Source organism: Mus caroli, chromosome 2, assembly GCF_900094665.2.
Source record: "Mus caroli chromosome 2, CAROLI_EIJ_v1.1, whole genome shotgun sequence".
Taxonomy (NCBI): domain Eukaryota; kingdom Metazoa; phylum Chordata; class Mammalia; order Rodentia; family Muridae; genus Mus; species Mus caroli.
The window spans coordinates 113,826,227-113,849,085 of record NC_034571.1 but is presented as its reverse complement, the minus strand read 5'-3'; the positions used below and the strand labels follow the sequence as shown (position 1 = coordinate 113,849,085).

Genomic DNA, 22,859 nt, shown 5'->3' with positions numbered 1-22,859 from the left:
GAACTCACTTTGTAGACCAGGCTGGCCTTGAACTCAGAAATCCGCCTGCCTCTGCCTCCCAAGTGCTGGGATTAAAGGCATGCGCCACCACGCCCGGCTTATTTAATTATTTCTTAAATAAACCTTAAGATATTATTTAAATATTTAATCAAAGAATATATTCATATATATTAATATAACACAGCTAAAGTCACATTATGAAATAATATTGTCAGGCACAGTGGTATGCACTTGCATAACCCATGGTACTCAGGAGGCTGAGGCAGGAGGATTGCTTGACCTCAAATGTCTAAGGCTACCCTGGAAAACACAGTAAGACTTTGCCTCAAAAATCAATAAAAACTAAATACACACGCACACACACATTGAAGTAAGAAAATAGTCAAAAGAAATGTAGGGGTTTGGTTCCCAGCATCCATATAATGGTTTCCAACCATCCAAATGCTAGTTCCAGGGGATCTGCTCTTCTGACCTTAGAGGGAACCAGACATGCGCACGGTACACTAACATACATGCAGGCAAATAGTCATTCACATAAAAGTTAATAAAAAAGCTAAAAAAGACAGACAGACAGACAGGAAGGAAGGAAGGAAGGAAGGAAGGAAGGAAGGAAGGAAGGAAGGAAGGAAATCCCTGAGGTGACTCAGCAGTAAAGTCACTTGCCAACAAGCTCAATGACCTGAATCCAATCCTTGGGGTGGATCCATATGGTGGAAGGAGAGAACCAACTCTAGTGAGTTGTCCTTCAACCAACAGACAATGCCTTGGTATGTGCATCCCCTACCACATACACACAAAACATTTTATTCTTCTAGATAAATATCTAGATAAATAGATAAATAAATAGCTTTGATTTTTTATAAAGTTTAGATTTCCTGACACATAACTATAACACTTAGAAGTTTGCATTCACCAAATCCAGTAAGAACAAACAAACATACATACACAGGTAACATTTAATTGAATTTACTCACCACAATGTAGTGGTCAGTAAGGAGGATAAATGATGCCAAAGGATCAAATGTGAGATGAGCATCCTCTTGAGCAGAAAATATGTGGCGAGCAGTCCTACTTCTTCCAGCAGAATCCTAGTTAGAAACACAGCCAGGAAGCAACTTGCAGCCATGCGTAAATGTGTGTCTGGTTCTGATTATATACCTATGTACAGTCTGTCAACAACAAAGGCTTCCTGGGCTTGAAGACCTGTCTTGTCTTCCCACACTAAACCTGAAGGCTGAATCTGAAGGAGGCGGAGCTAGGGAGCTGAACAGCCTAGAAGCAGTGCTGGCCTTAGAGAGTGAGGAGAAGAAAAAATGGAGAAGTGAAGAGCAAGAGGAAGCCAGGTGTGATGGTGCACACCTCTAATCCCAGCTCTTGCGATGCAGAGGCAGTGAAACCCTGCATTAAAAAAGGAGGAGGAGGAGGAGGAAGAGGAGGAGGTGGGGGAGAGAGAGGAAGAGGAGGTGGGGGAGAGGGAGGAGGAGGAGGAGGAAGAGGAGGAAGAGGAAGAGGAAGAGGAGGAAGAGGAAGAGGAGGAAGAGGAAGAGGAGGAGGATAAGAAAATGGCCAGAGAGGTGATGGTTCAGTTGGTAAAATGCTTGCTGCTGAAGCATGGAGACCCAAGTTTAATCCTCAGAATCTACACAAAAAGCCAGGAATGGGCTGTCAAGATAATCCAACCATGAAGACTGGGGTTTGGATCCTACCACTCATATAACAAGCTTGGTTGCCTGCAAATGCCTGTTAGCTCCAGCTCTGAGGGATCTGACACACCTTCTTCCAGCCTCTGTGCATGTACACTCTTACACAGATATAAATAAACACATATACATAGTCAACCAACCAATCAAGCAAACAAATACAAAAAAAAAAAAAAACCAAAAAAACAAAAAAACAAAAAACAAAAAACAAAACCCCAGTCTACAGGGAGGAAAGAGAGCCAGAATTCACTAGCTGGCCAATTTATTCATATCAGTTCAGTGAGAGACCCTGCCTCAAAAAAATAAAGCAAGGGTTGGGGAAGTGGCTCAGTGACTGAAGTCCCTGTGCACAACATGAGGACTGGAGTCATATAAGTTCTTGGTGGGAAGGGTGGCCTGCCAGCCTGTAATTCCAACCTCAGAAGGTGGAAATGGGATCCTCCAGTTAGCTAAGGAGACTACACATGCCTGAAAACTCTGGCTTTGACTGAGAGACCCTGCCTCAATGAGTAAGATGGCAGAGCAAATAAGGATGATTCCCAACATCAACCAAAGGCCTCTACATGCATGCACACACATGCAACGACATATACAAGCATGCATGCCCACACATACATACCACATACACATATATGAAAATCGAAAAATATTTTTTACAAAATAAGGTAAGGCAGAAGACAATAAGTCAGGAGTGAGGAGAGGACTTATACAGTAAAAGAAATGGAAGACACTATTTAGCTAGCTGCAATTCTGTGAGCCTTGTTTGGATTCTGATTTGAATCAACCAAACCCACGCACACACGCACACACACAATCAGACCTATCTGTTGCTGTATATTTGATCACACTGTGAACCTAAAGATTGAGTTATTTACTGAAAAAAAAAAAAAACCTGTTTCTAGTTGTGGTGTGGCTCTGCCCTTAGCACACACCTTTAATCTCTCTGACTGGAATACAGACACACACTTAGTACACACCTTTAATTCCAAGCAATTAAGGTAAAGTTACTTTGTAGAAGGAAGCAACCATGTTTAAAAGTGATTTCTAATTGAGCAGCAGACAAAGTGATGAATCAGAGAGATATTTGACAGAATAGAATATGCCCAACTATTACAAAGAGAGAGAGAGGAAAGGAAGCTACTTAAGAGAGCAGAACAGGCAGAAAGAAAGAAGAAAGAGAGAAGAAAAAGGAAAGAGAAAGGAGGCAGTTTTACCAGGAGAGCTTTACAGATAGAGAACAAGTCAGACACAAATGAAAAAAGAAGAAGCCAGAGAATGAGAAGGAGCCAGAAGATCAGAACAGATTTCTAGAGTTAATTTAAAGCCAAGCAGATCAATTCAGGAGAAACTGTGAGAAGCCAGACTGAATCACTCAGCCTGGAGAGGAGTTTGAGCCAGAACAGATGAGATGAACCAGCCAGGTAGAGTTCAGAAAGAACAAGAAAGGGTGAGCTTATTTAGCAGCAAGTCTCAGAGGCTGAAAATGTTCTAGGCCTAGATAAGATTGTACATAGCCTAGTAGCTTCCAGGACATGGCCAAGGTTAGCAGACTGAGGCAGTAAGCCTTGAAGATGACAATTATTACAGGAGAGTAACAGTTACATTTTCTAGTTCTAGTGTGGTGTATTTAAAATGACAGAAATTTAGCATTAATGAATGAAAGAACCATGACACCTATCTAATATTTGGTAGATTAAATTATTTGAGACAGCATCTTACTATATACCTGGGTTGACTCCATGGCTCTCTTTCCTCAGGTCTCCTGAGTAGCTAGGATTACATGTCTTGTACCTCACCAGGATTTAGCATGTTAATTTTTTTAAAATTATACATGTAAGATGGAAAACTAATTAGTGATTGCCCAGGGATAAAGATGGAAGGAAGGAAGATCACAAGGGACAAGAAAACCTGTTGAGACCAGTGAGATGGCTCAGTGGGTAAAGGAGCTTGCCACTAAGTAACCCTGAGCAGAACCTCATGACCCTCATGGTTATTTAAAGGAGAACCAAGCCCCACAAACTGTCTGTAGCCTCTTATCATACAGTCTTCTCTGCTGAGACACATAAAGTAAGTAAAATATAATTTCCAAAACAATATGCTAGATATACTGTATTCAAACTTTGTTTACTGTTTATCAAATTTGTTGCTTACCAATTGACTAGCAATAAACCCAAATCAGAGTTCATTGTGACAAGAGCCCAATCATTGACACAACAAACTAACAATGACTAACTTACCTGGACGAATACTTCTATGGTATGTGTCCCATTACTGTAGTTTCTAGGGTTCCACTTCAGTATGAAAATAGGACCAGACAAGTGAGAAGCCTGGCCTATATCACCTCCATCAATCTTAACAGTGACAGAAGTGATGGGGGATAAGGAAAAGGCCAATACTCTAAAATGAGAGCATATATAAAATGCATGATTTTAGGTATAGGACATTGTGTTCATAGAGGAGAGCAATGCTACTGTAGTCTGAGGACGTGAACTCAGGCAGAACCTCACTGCGCAACTGCAGACTTTGGACAATTCAGCAATGAACTGCTAAGAAATTAGAAACTTCTTTTTTGGGGGTGTGTGTGATATTAAGGACATGCTAGTCAAGTATTCTACCACAGAATTACATCCCAAGCCCCCAAAACATTTTTTTTTTCCAGAAAGCAAAATCAGTTTCTTTTGATAAGTCTACCTAGGGTAGAGCAGAAATTCTTCCTGAAGAAATTCCTGAATTCCTGGTTTTAATCTTAGGAATAGAATATCAAATAGATATCATATCCTGTTAATCTAATGCCAAGCCTATAATTCATTCATTTGATTCCTGATGTATTATTGGCCAGAAAAAGCAAGGCCATACCCAGAGCTGAGCCACCAGGCCTTTCAGGTAACACCTAGCACTGATATCCAGATGTCGTTAAAAAATGTGCCTAGAAACCACACTCATTCTAGCACCCCAGAGGCAGAGGCCAGCCTGTTCTACGTAGTGACTTCAGGGCCAATCAGGGCTTCTTAAAGAGACCATGGCTGCGGGGAGGAAAGAGTAAAATTTTTAGTTCTAAAAAAATAAAAAAGTAATCAGGCGATCTTCATCAACATTCATATGAGAGAGGTGCTGAGATGGCTCAGTGGGTAAAGGGACTTCTCACTAAGCCTGAGGATGTAAGTTCAAACCTTCAAATCTGCATGGGAGAAGGAAGAGAACCAGCTCCTAAAAGCTGTCCTCTGATATCCACAGGCATGCTTTGGCATTTGCATGCCCCTCCCCCAATAAAAAATAAATAAAGATTTAAATTCCAAGAATTTGTACCTCTTCTACAACACTGTCATTAAGAAGGTCATTCAAGATAGTTGTGGTAAACCACATCTTAATCCCCGCACTCAGGAGGCAGAGGCAAGTGGGTCTCTGAGTTCGGGGCCAGCCTGGTCTACAGATTCAGAGTGAGTTCCAGGACAGCCAGGGCTACACAGAGAAACTGTCTCTCAAAAAAGAAACAAGAAATTATTCAAACAAGAGAAGAACCTGCTTTTACCAGATGTTCATCCTCAAATAAGAATAATCCTAACATTTCATAAATAAACAACAAAGTGGTTAAGTTGTGGTACATTCTCTGTGCACAAAGAAAGGCATTTGCTTGGACTGTGCTCTCTGAAAACAGTGATATAAAGATGTGTCTTATGGAGACCACTTGTGAAGGAGCATCCAGAAGAGCTAGTGACAGCTCTTCAGAAATGGGCAAACACACATAATCCCAGCACTGTACTCTCCAAGAGTTAGCATAGAAGCAGGCAGATCTCTGTGAGTTCAAGGCCAGCCTGGTCTACAGAATGAGGTCCAGGACAGCTACACAGTGAAGCCCTGTCTTGAAAAATTAGCATATATATATATATATATATATATATATATATATATATATATATATGTGTGTGTGTGTGTGTGTGTGTGTGTGTGTGTGTGTATACATATACATATATATTATATATATAATTGTTTAATATTTTAATATATATTAAAGTGATCTTATATTTGAAAGATATTTTTTCAAAAATAATGTCTTATTATAATTCTATTAACAAGCATCACCAAATTCAAACATAAACTATATATATATTGGTTTTACAAGACAGGGTTTCCCTGTGTAGCCCTGGCTGTCCTGAAACTCACTCTGTAGACCAGGCTGGCCTTGAACTCAGAGATCTGCCTACTTCTGCCTCCCGAGTGCTGGGATTAAAGGCATGTGCCACCACGCCCGGCTATAAACTATATTTTTAATTTCATCAGGATTATACAACTTTTGCTTTTTTTCCGCAGGTTATTCAGCAAAACAAACAAACAAAAATAGTAATGATACAAATTTCTAAAAGTAGCACATGCTGGACTGAGGTGTAGCCTCGAGGAGGAGCAAGCGCCTCACAGGAGTAATGGAAGCAGCAAAGTATCAATTCGCCGTTTCCAGCTCACTCCCTCTGGTTCCACCCTCTACTCCCAGCCCCAGGACCACACCCTGTAGGGCAGGACAATTCACAAGGCCCACCATTGTTCTAATGAACTGGACCAAAAACTTTGAAAGGTTTTTTTGACTCTTGCTTGCCTCTGCTAGGGTATAACTGCAGTTTGGGCTTTATAAACCCCGCTGTCCTCAATTCTTTGTAACAGGAGCCTGCTCTTTCATCTCAGGCTGAAAGAAAGGGCTCTCATTTGAGCTTATACTTGTGGTTGTCTGTAACTTTTTGTTGAGGACTATAACATATAAAACCCTAATTTTATCCCTAACCATGTAAGTAATTAATAAATATAAATAAATAAGTACAAGTTATAAGGTAATATGTCATAGTTATAACAAAGTAAACATATATGAATAGAAAGGTTGGAATAAAATACACAAAAAATAATGACTGGCTTGAGTTTCTGGATGATTTTATAGATTTTTATCAGCTTTTTAAAAAACTACATTTGGGGGACTAGAAAGAGTGGTAGAGCACATGCCTGACATGTGTGAGTGTGACACTGTGGTTCAAGTCCCACTCCCAAGCTTTATACGTGTGCACGTGCATGTGCGTGCAATATATGCAGATATATACATATATATAATACATGCGCATATATACATGTATATTGAATGGAGAATCCCAAGCTTTATATGTGTGTATGTGCATGTGTATGTTCATGTGCATTCATATATACGCATGTATATTGAATGGAAATGAAACAGGAAATAGTTTATATGTTTGGGCTGTTGAAAAAAACAGTGAGGCATGCCCTAGCTTTCACACCACAACAATCACAACAACTTATTCTTCATCCATATCAAACGGAAAGTCAATTCTGAAATGTAAGACATACCTTATGTGTGTGGAATGGAAGAGCCTTTCTAGCGGTTCATGCTTAGCACAGCTATAGAGGAGGGATTTGGGATTGGTGATAAGAACCACAGGCCACTTGTCAAAGGTTACATCTGCAAAGCTAAAGAGGTCGTGATCAAAGGCAAAGATCCGGTACCTAGAGGCCATAGGAGAATAAGGGAATTTAGTTACTTATTACTCGAAGCTTGAAAGGGGGCTAAGGATGTAGCTAGTTGGTGGAGTGCTTGCCTAGTACACAGGAAGCTCTGGGCTCCCACGCTGTGTGAGTCAGCTGTGAGCCACACGCAGGAGGCGGAGGCAGGAGGATCAAGTCCATGCTCATCCTCAGCTAGATAGTGAGCTCAAGGCTAGCCTGGGCTAACGTAACACCCTTTCTCAAGGGGGGCTGGTGCTTGAAAGTAAAACACAGATAAGAAATAAAACCCACAAACTAGGACTCTTTATCCAGTGAATGGATACGAGAAAGGTTGCTCCTCTGCTTCTCTCCTTCCTACTGCTTTATCCTTCACCCTGTCTGATCACCTGGGATCTGACTGAGGCAATGACGCTAACAGTCGTGTAGAATAATGCCTGCACTCCTTGATTTTAAAGATAAATGTTTTAAAATAAGTTCACTTTATTTTAGGCAGTACTTTTATGAGTATTTTGAAACTAAGGCGTATATCCTAAGTCTAAGATCTGGCATTCTTTATTCCACCAACAGTGCTACATCAAATATAAACTCCTATTAATCTACTATTATAGCAGTAAAATGTCTGGCAGAAAATTCAAGGGAAATAATTCCCAGCTGCAGTGAATCTGAAAGTTTGGTCCACAGCCCAGCCCACACCAATTCAATGCTTTTAATGATGAGATGTGGGCATTGTTAAAATTCTTTCACAGCTCTTGCTAACACTTGACTTTAAAACTATATAGTAATGCAGCTGTGGTGGCTCAAATCTGTAAAACTCATCCTTAAAAAGGATGAGTCAAGAGGATAGTGAGTTTGAGGCTAGTCTAGGCTAAAGAGTAAGTTCTAGAATATCCTGGGCTGCAGAGTGAAAAGCTCTCTCGAAAACAAAACAAAACAAAACACCCAACCAACCAACTGACCCAAGGAACAAACAAACAAAAAGGAACAAGAAAAAGCCAACATGGTGGTGAATGTCTGTGGTCCCAGCACTCCAGAGGCACAGTCTACAGACTACTACAATGTTTAGATCAGCCTAGTCTACAAAGCTAGTATCAGGCTAGTTAGGGGCTATATATATTGAGAGTGTTCCTCAAAAGAAAACAAACAATCAAACCTACATTTTAATGCATGTGTCTTAAACTTTACATGGCATAATAATGATAAACATCAGTGCTATAGTGACTGAGGAGATGGCTCGGTAGTTAAGTGTTACAGGATATTTGAACCTGTTTCTAGTTAGGGTGTGGCTCAACCTTTAGCACACACCTTTAATCCCTCTGGCTGGAATACAAACACTCCCTTCACACTCACCTTTTATCCCAAACAATGAAGGTAAAGTTAGTTTGTAGAAGGAAGGACCCATGCTTGAAAGTGACTTCTAATTGAGTGGCAGACAAAGTGACAATTCAGAGCAAGATTTGACAGAATAGGAAAGAGAAGCTACTTAAGGGAGAGACAGACAGTACAGGAAGAGAGTGTAGTACAGGATACAGAAGAGATCCTGGAGAGCAGTGCAGTAGAGTTGAGAGGGGGAGTAGAGCAGCACAGAGAGGGAGAGGGAGGCAGTTTTACTGGGAGAGCTTTACAGAGGCAGGTTGAAAAGAGAACGAGCCAGAGAACGAGGAGCCAGAAAGTTAGAACAGATTTCCAGAGTTAGTGTGAGGCCAAGCAGAGCAATTCAGTCAGAGGCTGAGAGAGAATCCAGATTGAATCAGTCATCTGGGAGAGGAGTTTGAGCCAGAACAGCTGACTTGAACCAGCCAGGTAGAGTTCAGAAAGAGCTGGGAAAGGTGAGCTTATTCAGCAGCAAGTCTTAGAAGTTGAAAACATTCTAGGCCTAGATTAGGTTGTACAGTGGCTAGAAGCTTCCAGGTCTAGGCCTAGGTTAGCAGATGGAGGCAGTAAGCCTCCCAGACAGTTACAGCAGGAGAATAAAAGTTACATTTACAGTTAAATACACTTTCTCTTCTTGCAGAGAACCTGGCTCCTAGCATCCACATGGTGGTTCACAACCATCCCTAACTCCAGGTCCAGAGATGATCTGATGATCTGTTCCCCATTTTGACCTATGCATATATATTTACAAAGCATTCACATAAACTGAATATACCTAATTTAAAAATTAAAAATAAGCTGGATGTAGTGGCACATGCCCTTAGTCCCAGTACTAAGGAGGCAGAGGCAGGCAAATCTGAGTTATAGGACATCCAGGTTACACACACACACACACACACACACACACACACACACACACACACACAAAACATGTCTCAAAAAAAAAACTCAAAAAAACAACAACAAAAAAACAACAAATGCGGCTGGAGAGATGGCTCAGTGGGTAAGAGCACTGACTGCTCTTCCAAAGGTCCTGAGTTCAAATCCCAGCAACCACATGGTGGCTCACTACCATCTGTACAGTGACAGTGTACTCATATACATAAAATAAATAAACAAATCTTTAAAAAAACAAACAAAAAATAAATATTTGAGTAAATAAAAAGTAATACAAAAAATACTGTTAGAACAAGTTTTAGGTAATGGAAATGATTATCAAACACATACTAACTAATAACTTGTCAGAGCCTAGAGTCACCTGAGATGGGTTTGTAGGCATGCCTGATTTTAAGTGGAGTAGAAAGAGTGCCCCATCCCCACTGTGGGTGCCATGCCCTAGTTGGGATCAAGGATGGCAGAAGGGAAGAGAGCTCATTCTATCATCTGCTCCTGACTGTGGACATGACAGCACCAGCTGCCTTGCTCTCCTCAGCATGACGGACTGTCTCCTTGACCTGTGAGCCAGCGTAAACTCTTTCTCCCTTAAGTAATTTTGTCGAAGTATTTAACCACAGCAACAAGCAAAGAAATACATATTACTTTAAAAGAACAAATATTGAGTTAGGGCTGCTATACACCTGTGATCTCAGCACGTGGGAGTCTGAGGCAGAAGGATTAAAGATTAGTCTGGGTATCCTTCTAACTAACAAACCTAACTAACAGCATTGTCACAAGTTATTCCTGGGATCACCCATCTTATTAATAATAAAGTGTCACTATTTTTAGCAGAATCTGTGTAAGTTTCCCTTGTAGGGAAGTTTCCTCACCTTCTGTTGTCTTTCCAGTCTCCCACCTCAAGTTCCAGCGTGCCTGTGAAGTGACGGGTGTGCAGAACAGGCATCAGTCCACCAAGGGTATGGAGGTGCCCACACAGATAAGCTGTAGCGGAACTACACAACAGAACACAAACAGGATAAGGCAACAAAGGCAATCAGAACGTCCCTTCAGAAAAGCAAGTGGGCTCAGCGATGGGAAATAGCCAGAAACAACCAGTTCTGGTTCTGCAGATCTGTCTCACCCCATTACTGTCCGGATCCCTGGGGATGGAGACATGATAGTTGATGTTGTAAAGTGGCCAAACCAAATCGTCTGGTTGCTCTGACTGCTTTTCTTGGAAAACGATAAGAGTTCCTCCATCTGTTTCTATAATGGGAGAAAAATAGAAGGATCTCTAACTTGGGGCTCAGGTTAAAATCCAATGCTGACAAGTTAAACATTTCCCCTAAAGTTTATAACAATAATCTCATTGTCTCTGTGACCCCAATTCTACTAGGTAATGACCTAAATGGATCTCTGTCGGTTCCAAACTGTTTTCATTTACTTTCTAATTCATTTGATTCTAAGGTGACTGTAGTATGTTGGACAAGCACCACCTGTGTTTGATGTATAAAAACTGAAGACTAAGTTAGTTAATCTTTTCAGGGCTGGGGATGTAGCCTAGGGGTAAAGCTTTAGCCTCGTGGCATGCATGAGGCCCTGGGTTCAATCCCAGGGGAGAATAATTATCCCCTTAATGAGACAACCAATCTTTTTAGTTGTGTGTACTACTACATCACAATTTTTAAAAGAGACACTAAACCACAATGCTAAAACATGCACATATGTTATTTGCCCACATACATACACCTAAATGTCCTTAACAGCTCTATTCATATTAGTCAAATATCGGAAACTCCAAAAAAAGTATAATGTACCCTCACAATGGAATACTACTCAGCAGTGAAAAGGTAAGAACTACGAATGGACACAGCCACGTACATGCATCTCAGAAGCATCACAAAGAGAATAAGAAATCAAACCCAAAAGACCATTCTGTATGGTCACATTTACCTAAAATTTTAGAGTAAATAAAACTATGCTGATAGAAAACAATCACTTGTACCATGGGAGTAAAGACCCTGCAGGAAAACTTTCTAGGATGGTAATGTGACCTAAGCCTTAACTGTGTGAGAGTTATAACAGCAACCACATTTGTAAAGTCTTCAAACACTATATATAAACCACCTCATAACATTGACTTCAAAACTTAATTTGCACATATATAATACACATATATAATGTATATATAATATATACTTATAATGTCTGTAACACACTTACAGCAATGAATTTCTGAGCCTTACCCTCGGGATTTCTAATTTGGTAAAACTGGGGTAAGACTAGGAAGACTCAGGTTGGAAAGATGGTTCAGTGGTTAAGACCACTGGCTGTTCTTGCAGGGGACCTGAGTTCCCAGCACCCACATGATGGTTCACAACCATTTGTAATCCCAGGAGATCTAACACCTTCTTCTGGCCCCCATGGGCATTGCGTGCACATGGTCCACATAAAAACATACAGGCAAGACACTTATACACATAAGACAAAATAAATAAACCTAAAATAATAAAATAATAACAAAAGACCAGGAATTCTGCATTGGGTAACATTACAATTGGTTTTTATGTACTTGGTCTGTACACTGTATCTTTAAAACTCTATTCTAAGAAAAAAATTTAATTTAAACTCACCAGCTCACTAAAGGCACATGGTAATTGGGAAACACGACATAACTTTATCCTGTGTTCTTTATTTCTAGAGCCTTCACATAACTCTGAGTTTCTTTCAGTCTTTGGCAAATCCTGTTATTCACTCTAATTTTTTCTATACTGGCCATATGCTCCAACAGTAAATGAAACACTCGAGAACTTTCTTGATCATATTACTTTATACTCTTATAAACAGGCACATGTGTCCCATGTAAGAATTCACTCATCAAATAAGGACCTACCTGGCATCTGTTATACCAAGACATAACAAGGGTTTCTCATAGGTGCTTTTATAAATGACAGTTTTTCACTTAGGCTAGAAAAATATTTGAGTTGTTCTCTTTTTAGAAAAATATAGACCAATATTGGCAATTGAGGGAATTTAACAGTAGTACACCAAGCTATATGCTCTATAGTTTCTTGAATGCATCCTATACTTAATCCATACTTAATAAACATTTGCTAAATAAATATAAAAACTGAGGTGCTTCCTTCCCAACTGTTGGATAAGAATAGAGACAGTAGTAAGAATTCTGAAATCACTAGCAGTTTCTAGACATATTTGTAACCACAGTAAAATTTTTCTTGAGCATACCTAGATGAGAATATGGCTATTCAAGGTAATGAAATGACCCAAATATATTTATTTTTAAGAAAAAATAAAACCAGGTAAGCTGCAAGTGGAAGTGATTTTTTCAAGTCATACCTCATCTAAAATGCCAAAGAAATTATAGGGTCTCTTAGGCCCTGGCCTTTGGGTGGCATCCACAGAGATGAAAGAATAGTTGCCAAAGGGAGTGCTGTGGATGTGATGAAAAGAGCCATCCTTCCGCACAGCAGAGTACTTCCTAAAAAACACAGACAGCAAGGCTTTAGTACAATTATAAAAAGAGTAAACTTCATGTTAGACCAGCAATAAAGGCTCATTAAGAAAAAAATCCTTCTAGTCAACAGAATAGATCTCTGGCCTGTACAGAAACCAATCATTCCAACTGGGCTGCATTGGTCATCTGGCCAAGAGACCAGGAAGGCAGAATCATTCTAAGCCATGCCAAAGAGAGATGCATTTATTTATTTATTTATTTATTTATTTATTTATTTATTTATTGGCTTTGGGTGGTCTGGAACTCACTCTGTAGACCAGGCTGGCCTCGAATCCAGAAATCTGTTTGTTTGCCTCTGCCTCCTGAGTGCTCAGATTAAAGGCAAGTGCCACCATGTCTGGCTTTGGGATAATTTCTTCTTTAATAAGATAACTGTGCTTTTTCTTCCCAAGATGCTCAGTGCTCAGTGTAGTGACTAGGAGCCACCATGAGTAACTACCTGACTGAGGCCCAAGTTAGAAACTTGTCACTTTCTTTCTTTGTCTCTTTTCTTCGGATGCTGGCCAGAACCTAAGAATGCTTTTTTCTGATCCCTGCCTGGGCTTTCTGGCTCTCTGATGCTCACTTGCCATCATGTGACTGCTTGCCCACCAGGGAGGCTTAAATGGCATGGCTTTTTCCCTTCTCTCTCGTTGGCTTTCTTCCAGGCAACTGCTGAGATTTACAGTCTGCCAGCCCTGAGTGCTTTTCTTTTAAATCCTAACAAAATTGTACCTGAGATATATACTTTTTCTGTTCCAACTATCACACCAGATCTTTTCCATTTGAAAGAAAAATTCACTAAACTATGCTTTCACTTGATAAAAGGATTGCATTTCAACATTTTTCTCTCATTATCTCCGAGGATTCATCTAAATTAATTAATCCAGGACAACACACAAAGTCACCAAGTGAAGCACAGGTGGTGACTGTCTTAAACAGTCCCCTAAACATTCACAACACAAATCAGAGTCCAGTGAGCTATTATTTATCAGTCTCTAAAAACTTGAGTCGGGACTAGAGAAATGGCTCAGTGAATAAGAGTACATACAGTTCTTGCGGAGGCCTTCGTTAGTGCCTATGACTTATGCCTTGCACTTCACTAAAGCCTGATAACACCAGGGGTTCCAACACACTCTTCTGACTCCATAAGCAGCTGTACTCCAATACTCATACCCACAGAAATGCATGATTTAAAATTTAAAAATAAATCTTTAAAAAAAGACCAAATCTATCTTCAGTGAGGGGGCTGGCAGGAGGGCTCAGTGGGAAGAGCATTTGCCGCTCTTGCAGAAGACCTGAGTTCAGCTATTAGCCCTTCTATGGTGGCTCACAGCTTCCTCTAATTCCAATTACTCTATGTAATTCTTACTCCTTCTGACCTTTGTGGGGCATCAGGTTATCACAGGGTACACATAGGTATACGCAGACAAAGCATTCATATACATAAAATAAAAGAAATTAATTTTTAAAACCTTCAGTGAGGATTAGCAGTGTAGTGCAATGGTAGGTAGGTAGCCTTGGATCAGATACCTAGCATAATATTAAAATATTCAAAAATACTAGTGGAGCTTGTTGAGTATATATTGGAAGTCTGGAAGCCTTGGTATGGGGAGATACAGAAGGTATTTACTTCTTGAAAAGGGCCTAAAGGAGTTCAATCTGTAAGGAAGCTTGCAAGGTAAGTCATCAAGCTAGGAGGACACTGATAGTCTAGAATCACGTACATACATTTTCTGGCTTCTAAAGTATACATTGGTGATCTATACAGGATCCACATCTAATAACAAATGTCCTTAGTATCTTAGGTATCAAGCATATTCAGGTATCCATGAAGAAGAGGGTGAAGAATGGAAAGGATGTATATCCATTATTTATTGAATAAATAAAAAAGAAAGCATGGATTCTACTGGAGGTATGTTGAGCATACAGAGGTCCTTGTACTCACAGAGTAGCACTAAGAGACCCAGGAACGTTAACACACAGGATGTCTCCTCAGCGGAGGAGAGAAAATCAAATCCCTGAGTTCCATCCAGAAAGCTGAGAGTGGAGGTTGCTAATGACCTGGTGACCTTTTTGCTATCTGAAGGGACAGACCTCATCCAAATTCTTCCCTCCCTAGACCATTACCTGTCCTTAGGGCAGATGTCACATGTACTTTATGGCCTGCTGACCTCTATGCTATCTGTCGGAGACCACAGTAGATTCTAGGCCTTTCCACTGTAGAACCCACCCTCATGGTCACATGTACTTTGTAAAAGAGCTGCTATGTAATCACACCCTACACTTTATGGTGCATCTGGAGTTGGACTGATTGGACTGACTATTGCCTAGAAATCTTTCCCCAGATTGCACTGTGTTTTAAATGGCAGGCTGACAATGGACTGCCTGGCAATCAACTCTCCAAAGTCTGTTCCAAGTTGACAAAGTCAATCTGCACAGGGTTTTCACGCTTTTCTTCATGCAGTTTGCCTCCCTGTATGACACCTGCAGGGACCCTCCCCCACTTCCCAGACGTGCACCTATAATATTCAGATTTCACAGCTTTATTTTAAAAATAGGTATCTTTTGCCGGGTGTGGTGGCGCACGCCTTTAATTCCAGCACTCGGGAGGCAGGCGGATTTCTGAGTTCGAGGCCAGCCTGGTCTACAAAATGAGTTCCAGGACAGCCAGGGCTATACAGAGAAACCCTGTCTCGACCCCCCCCCCTCCAAAAAAAAAGGTATCTTTTATCTAAGTGTCTTATGTAATAGTGTACTCAATATGTAAGGCTTAGAAACAAAATTTCAAACTTGCTCTGTAGACCAGGCTGACCTCAAACTCACAGAGATTCACCTGTCTCTGCTTCCCCAGTGGGATTGAAGATGTGAGCCACAACCACCCAGATAAGCATGGATTCTACTGGAGGTATGTTAAGCATACAGAGATCCTTGTACTCACAAAGAAGTACATATTTAAAGTTTCAGGACAGCCAGAGCTATACAGTGAGACCTGTTTTGAAAAACAAAACCAAAACCAACAAAAACAAAAACCCAACCAACCAAAACAAACAAACAAACCAAATCAAATAAAAAAACTCATCTTCACTCTTCACAGGCCTTCTCTGTGTCAGCCCTGTGACAACCTCCACCTTTCAGATTTCTTGTAATGGTTCTCATATGAACCAAATAATGCAGCTTTTCATCAGCCGCACCTTCATGTTCTTTTCTAACAGTTCCCCCAGTACATCTTCTCTTAACAGAAGACAAATTCCTTGAAGGCAGGGGCCATTTGTTAGCACTAGCTCTAAAGAGCTCTTAATGAACACCTACCTAGTGCTTCATTCAGTGACAAAGCAGACCAAAACTCCTCAGTGCCCCAGAGCTGAAAGTGAAACGGCAACCACAAGAAGCATCCCAACACACTGAAGCTAAAGCTTGCTTCTAACACAGAGGTGCCTGGGTGAATGTCGATTCATGACAGATAAAGAAAAATTAACGTTTATAGTAGTCAGATGACAGGCTCAAACAGCCATTGGTGACCACTGATCTCTGTGGCTACTCCAGAGGCCGACAGAATCAATCTCTCAGAATTCCAAAAACCCACTGACCTCAGTAGTCCAGTTACAAGCTCTGATCTAAACACTCCTATGTACCAACTGCAACCAAAGGAATTAAAGGAGGCTGGGTGTGGTGACTCACACCCCTAATTCTAACATTCCTGAGATAGAGGTAGGGAGATCTCTGTGAGTTCCAGGCCATTTCAGCATGAACTATATAGTGAGACTCTATTTAAGAAAAAAAAAAAAAAAAAGAGCAGAAGAGAGCCAGGCATGATGGCTGATGACTATATTCTTAGTGCATGTGAGGCTGAGGCTAGAAGGAGAATTAGACACTTCAGACCGACCTGAAAGCAAATTCCAAAAGATATCAAAGCAGAGAAAAATATTTTTAAAAGGACTGATTGTAATATATACACACACATACACCACACACACACACACACGCCACACCATACCACACCATACCACACCATACACACACATACATACACACACCACACACTCATTTTCTAAATTATCCAAAGCTCTTTCTACAGAAATTTCATCTGTTAGAAGTGAGTTTACCCATTTATTGAGTGGACTGTCCCCTTCTTTTGATAGACTCTATCTAGTAGTCTGTCTTGTGGTCATTTAGATACCTGTAATAATTGGTGATGCTCTCCAGACTTGGAATGTTATACGCGTCTAAAAGAAGAAAAGCAAATATGTATCACTTTCTATAACACAATAAATGGCAAGGTGTCAACCAACTGCACACTTTAAAAGCAGGACCTTCACTGACTGAGCATACTGGAGAATAGTAGGCACATTGTAATTTTGTTCAGAAGGAATCAGTTTGAAAGTTCTAAGAGTAGATTGTTGTTTCTGCTTGCCTGAAACTTTCTAGGTGGCTCATGTTGGCCTCAAACTTGTTTATCCTGCCTTGACCTTCCTTGAGCTGGGAGGATAGGCATGTGCTACCATACCTGTCTTGTTGCTGCATTTTTAATCATGGGATTATAGAGTCAGAAAGAAACAAATCTATACAACCGTAACAAGTGCTTCTACACAGAGTCTCTAGTCAGGCTGGCCTGGAACTCCCTCTGCCAGAGAGAACGACCTTGAATCTGTTTGTGGTACTCTTGCCTCTACCTCAGGAATGCTGCCACATTCAGTATGCAGTTTTAGGGACCAAGCCAAATGACTCATGCATGCTAGGCAAGCACTCTACCAACTAAGCTATAATTTCAGTACTGTGGCCTTTGACAAGTACACAGTTATATATTTAAGACCACAATCAAAATAGCAGTTCAATCACACCCCAAATCTTAATGCCTTTAAAGTCAGTTTCTCCTTCTATTCCTACCCCTGGCAACCACAACCTGTCTTTCTGCCTAGAGTTTTTATCTTTTCTTGGATGTCATATAAATGGAATCATACAACAGGAAAATGTAAATTTAGTTTCTTTTTTTTAAAACACATATAGGGGTGTTTCTATTTTATTTATGTACTTTACCCATTTTAGACATTTTCCCACAAGAATTTCTGAAGAACGATTTCTCCCATGTAAAGAAGAAAACACTATATCAACTTTCACTGGAAAGGCCAACAATGACATCTCAATCTCAATGTTCTTTGTTTTTTGTTTTTTTGTTTTTTGAGACAGGGGCTTTGCTATGCAGCCTAGCTGACCTAGAACTTGTCTGGTCCCAAACGCACAGAGCTCTACCTGCCTCTGATATCTTATTATTATATTTTATAGCTGCATATAAGAGATTTGGCCTTCACTATATCCAAATTTATGTTACAATTTTCCATTTTATAACTCTATAATCTAAACTAGAAAAATCTATATTTTTAAAGGAAGCTATATTCTATTCTGCTCTTGACAGATTTACCATGATTTCCTTTGATATCCAGCCACTTGGTTTTTTCCATGACTCTTGTCTTCTTCAGAATTCTCTGGTAAGTTTGCCATTCTACTTCATGTTGTCTGGATCCCAAGTGTTCCTTTGTTTTGGCATCTGTCAGGTCTCCTGTGGGTTTACACAGAATGGACTTGAAATGTAAAATAAACTCCAGGGGACTCAAACAAGCATGTTGAACACAAATTCGTAAACTATTCACCACGCATACAAAAATCAATTGAGTCCACATATGTCCAAAGCAAACCATTTAAGCCATTTAAACTAACAAGATTATCTCAGCAAGGGTGTTGTTGTTATTATAGGTTAACAAGTGTTTGTGTAGTCTATAGAGCTATTAGGAGTGAGTTGTGGGGGGAGGGGAATGACTTAAAGAGCTCACTACAATGGGCTAGAGAGATGGCTGCCATTCCTGAGGTCCTGAGTTCAATTCCCTATAACCACATAGTGACTCACAACCATTTATAATGAGATCTAGTGCCCTCTTCTGGCATGCAGGCAGAACATGATATACATAATAAGTAAATCGAGAGAGAGAGAGCGAGAGAGAGAGAGAGAGTAAAAGAGAGAGAGAGAGAGAGAGAGAGAGAGAGAGAGAGAGAGAGAGAGAGAGAGAGAGAGAAGAGACAGTAGAAAATTCAATGAAACTCCTTTATGAGATGTTGCAACATTCTAGCAAGTGCCTATTACCTATTGCAACAGTTGTTTTCCAACCCCTAAATCAGGATTTATGCTGTGACCAAGCATTATTTCAGCAAAAACCAATCTAGTTTGACCAATGAAATGCCAAAGTTTCTAGGAAGTAAACAGAACACCTGAAGCAGGGGCTTATTCATTATCTAAGGACAGATACTTCATCTTGTTTCAGAAGGGTGAGTGACAGCCGAGCCACCCAAAAAACAGAACACAGAACACAACTCCTTGGAGCTTTTCCTACCCAACCTTTGGGGTCACATGTGCACAGGTTTGAAGAGTCCTCAAACAACTGAAAACATAACCTCCTTGTACAGAAAAATATAAGTCAGCAAAGGAGAGCTTTTGATTCCCGGTTATAGGGCATCCCCTAATTCTCAAATCCATCAGGACATCATCACCATTAATACACGCGCGCGCGCGCACGCACGCGCGCGCGCGCGCACACACACACACACACACACACACACACACACGACACAAATATGGCAGACAACATCTGGTCGTAAGCATCACAAGCCTTATTCCTACCGAGAAAACCTTGAGATGGCAAAGCATTTAGCCTGGATCCTGACTCCATTATCCACCACCTCAAAGGGCTCACTGATGGTCTAGGGCCAGAGTTGCCAACACCCCCATGCGAATAGCTGCTGCCCATTCTACCATCAGGACCATAGAACACCACCACCCCACACAGCACAGGAATCCTCCCTACCAGTGGCCAGGACAAGAGCCGGTTGAATGATGTCAATAGTTTCCGAACAGAACTTCTCTAAGGCCAGCGCTCTGCCTGGATCTTGAAACCTGCTCAGGTGAATGTCGGATATCTGTCAAAAGCAGGCATTGGACAGAGACACGTTATCTGAGTCAGGAAGAGCCGCACCGACACCGGTGGCCCGTCAGCTCTCGGGGAGCGGAAGGGAAAGAAAAAGATGCCTTAACGAACCCCGGGGAAGGAGAGCCGAGCCTCCGGGCGGACTGCGACCGAGGTCCCCTGCTGGGCGAGCCCGCCCCGCGCTGTGCCCTCCCCTGGCCTCCCGCCGCTTCACCTGCAGCCCCCAGAAGATGTTGTTGGCTTCCGAGCCCGGAGCGGGGTACGGCCTCTGGGAGCCTCTGGGCTTCGGCAGCGGCGTGGACGGCCCAGCCAGGCCGTAGTGCTCCAACAGCAGGGCGGCCAGCGCGGCCGCCACCAGCCCCGCCACCACCCGGACAGCCAGCATTCTCGCCATCGCGGCGCAGCCCCGGAGCGCTCCGGCCCGCACTTCCGGCCTCTGTGGCCTCCCGCCGCCTCCGCAACTCGCCTCAGCCCAGGCCACCGCGCCGCGGCAGCCGGGTTCCCCGGCGTTTGACAACCTAGTGAGGACCAGGAAGAGCCAAGCGAGTGGGTGGCAGGGAGGCAGCTCGCCACCTGGCTCCTCCAGGGTCTGGCATTCCTGACCGTGGTGCGACCTCAGCACCTGTAAAGCGAAGTTAATGACACCTTGCGTGCGTGCCGGGTGCTTGTGAGAATCAAAGTGAGTATCAGGACGCCTCTTAAAGTACACATGCGACGGGCGGCTCACTCTGGCTCCTTCACGAATAACATAACCTCACAGGATTCCTTATCTTGTGGAAATTATCTTTTTCCTTAATCTGATTTTATATGTACTCGTTATGGTATTGTGACACTGTAGTATACTTGTAAATTAACTTTTTCTATTGCCTAAAGCAGAATTAGAGTCTAGTCGTGGCCTTAATTTATCAAACCTACTTCTTTATTGTTGGCTTTCAACTCTTTAATATGTGTTGCTATTAAGAATAAACATTTTTATACAAATCGTGCTTTAAACAATCTTTATTTCCTTGGGATATATTGTCAGTGTTGTAATTTTTCTATCAGTTCAACATCTCTGGAGTGTAATAAGCCATTGATGCAAACAGAAAACATAAGGGAGCATTTCCAGTGTGGTTCCCAGCACCTACATTAGAAGGCTTCTGACCACAAGCTCCAGGGAATACAACGCCCCCTTCTGTTCTCTATAGAGAATGCACTGGGTTGCATAAACCCACTTTCAGTCACACATATAATTAGTACAAAAATAAAATATTTTTAGGTGGGTGTGATGGCACACACTTTTAATGCCAGCATTTGGGAAACAGACGCAGGAAGATTTCTGTGAGTTCGAGGCCAGTTTGGTCTACATAATGAGTTTCGGGACAACTGGGACTATGTAGAGAGACCCTATCCCCCAAAAAGTTAATTACAATTTTAAAAAAGATTTACATGTTGATTTTATGTATGTGATTACACAGTCACTCTCTTCAGACTCACCAGAAGAGGGCATCGGATCCCATTACAGATGGTTGTGAGCCACCATGTGGTTATGGGAATTGAACTCAGGGTCTCTGCAAGGGCAATCGGGGCTCTTAACTGCTGAGCCATCTCTCCAGCCCCTACAAAATATTTTTTAGAATATTTATTGTTATCATATGGGTATGAGTATTTTGCCTGCATGTATGTCTGTGTACCATGTGTGTGAAGTGCCCATGGAGGACAGAAGAGGGCATTGAATCCCTTCACACTGGAGTTGCAGACTGTTGTGAAGGAATATGTACGTGCTGAGAGCAGACTCTCAATCCTCTGTGAGAGCCACAAGTACTCTTAACCACTGAGGCACTTCTTCAGCCCTTAAAAATAAAATGTTAAAAAATTTTCACTATAAAAGGAAAATAAAAATACTAGAAACGCCGGGCGTGGTGGCGCACGCCTTTAATCCCAGCACTTGGGAGGCAGAGGCAGGCGGATTTCTGAGTTCGAGGCCAGCCTGGTCTACAGAGTGAGTTCCAGGACAGCCAGGGCTACGCAGAGAAACCCTGTCTCGAAAAACCAAAAAAAAAAAAAAAAAAAAAAATACTAGAAACGATCCACAATATAAACCTTTAAAATAAGCCAAGCTTAGTGGCTCAAGCCTTTAATTCAGCGCATGGAGACAGAGACAGGATGATCTCTGAGTTAGAGGCCAGTCAAGGCTCCATGGTGAGATCCTGTCTCAAAGAAAACAAAAGTTTAAAAATCTTTAAAATGACACACACAACAGAATATCATACACTAACTAAAGTAAATTTGAAGAAAAATATATGGGGTAAAAGTGTGTTAATAACAGGCTAATAAACTTCTTAAAATTTATAGTATGACACAAGGCCAAGGACAGGCCAATGCAAGAGCATAGAAGTGCAAGACTATATAGTATGTTTGTGGGAAATAAAATGTGAATAAACTTTAAGGTCAGAGACAACAATGGAGGTTAGACTGGCAAAAACATTTCAGGGTAGATTTCAGAAGGGATTTGTGTGGCATGCAAATTAAATTTCATACAATATACGTAGTATACGTAGATAAGAGAGTCCCACAGCAATATATATAAGAAAGTTTCTTGAGATAAAGTGGTGCCATGGGTGGAGAGGTGGCTCAGGGGTTAAGAGCACTGACTGCTCTCCCGAAGGTCCTGAGTTCAAATCCCAGAAACCACATGGTGGCTCACAACCATCCATAATGAGATCTGATGCCCTCTTCTGCTGTGTCTGAAGACAGCTACAGTGTACTTACCTATAATAATAAATAATTTTTAAAAAGTGGTGCCATACAGCTATAATCCCAACTTGCAAGTTTGAGATATGATTTGAATTGCACCTTAGAGACATAAAGGTCAGGAGTTCAAGTCCAGCCTGGGCTACATAACACAAGAAGTAGAAAATTCTATGAAGTTTTATTTCATGGACAAAA

General features: G+C 41.3%; 1 protein-coding gene across 3 annotated transcripts in view; it reads right to left on the bottom strand.

The window, feature by feature from the left end:
* Positions 1 to 20,615, bottom strand: part of Tmem62 (transmembrane protein 62) — a 31,180-nt gene extending 10,565 nt beyond the window's left edge. The window contains exons 1-10 of one of the 3 annotated variants that reach the window (XM_021177638.2): positions 20,146 to 20,615; positions 19,812 to 19,923; positions 18,377 to 18,514; positions 17,138 to 17,183; positions 12,801 to 12,942; positions 10,585 to 10,709; positions 10,334 to 10,456; positions 7,041 to 7,196; positions 3,938 to 4,097; positions 975 to 1,088 (exon numbers count right to left, since the gene is read on the bottom strand). In XM_021177638.2, the coding sequence (XP_021033297.1) occupies positions 975 to 1,088; positions 3,938 to 4,097; positions 7,041 to 7,196; positions 10,334 to 10,456; positions 10,585 to 10,709; positions 12,801 to 12,942; positions 17,138 to 17,183; positions 18,377 to 18,514; positions 19,812 to 19,923; positions 20,146 to 20,325 (1,296 nt within the window). In that variant the 5' untranslated portion in view covers positions 20,326 to 20,615. Of the gene's footprint in view, positions 1 to 974; positions 1,089 to 3,937; positions 4,098 to 7,040; positions 7,197 to 10,333; positions 10,457 to 10,556; positions 10,710 to 12,800; positions 12,943 to 17,137; positions 17,184 to 18,376; positions 18,515 to 19,811; positions 19,924 to 20,145 lie in introns of those variants that run through there. The other 2 variants (XM_021177647.2, XM_021177657.2) reach the window with 2 other exon arrangements.
* Between the last annotated feature and the right edge of the window lie 2,244 nt (positions 20,616 to 22,859).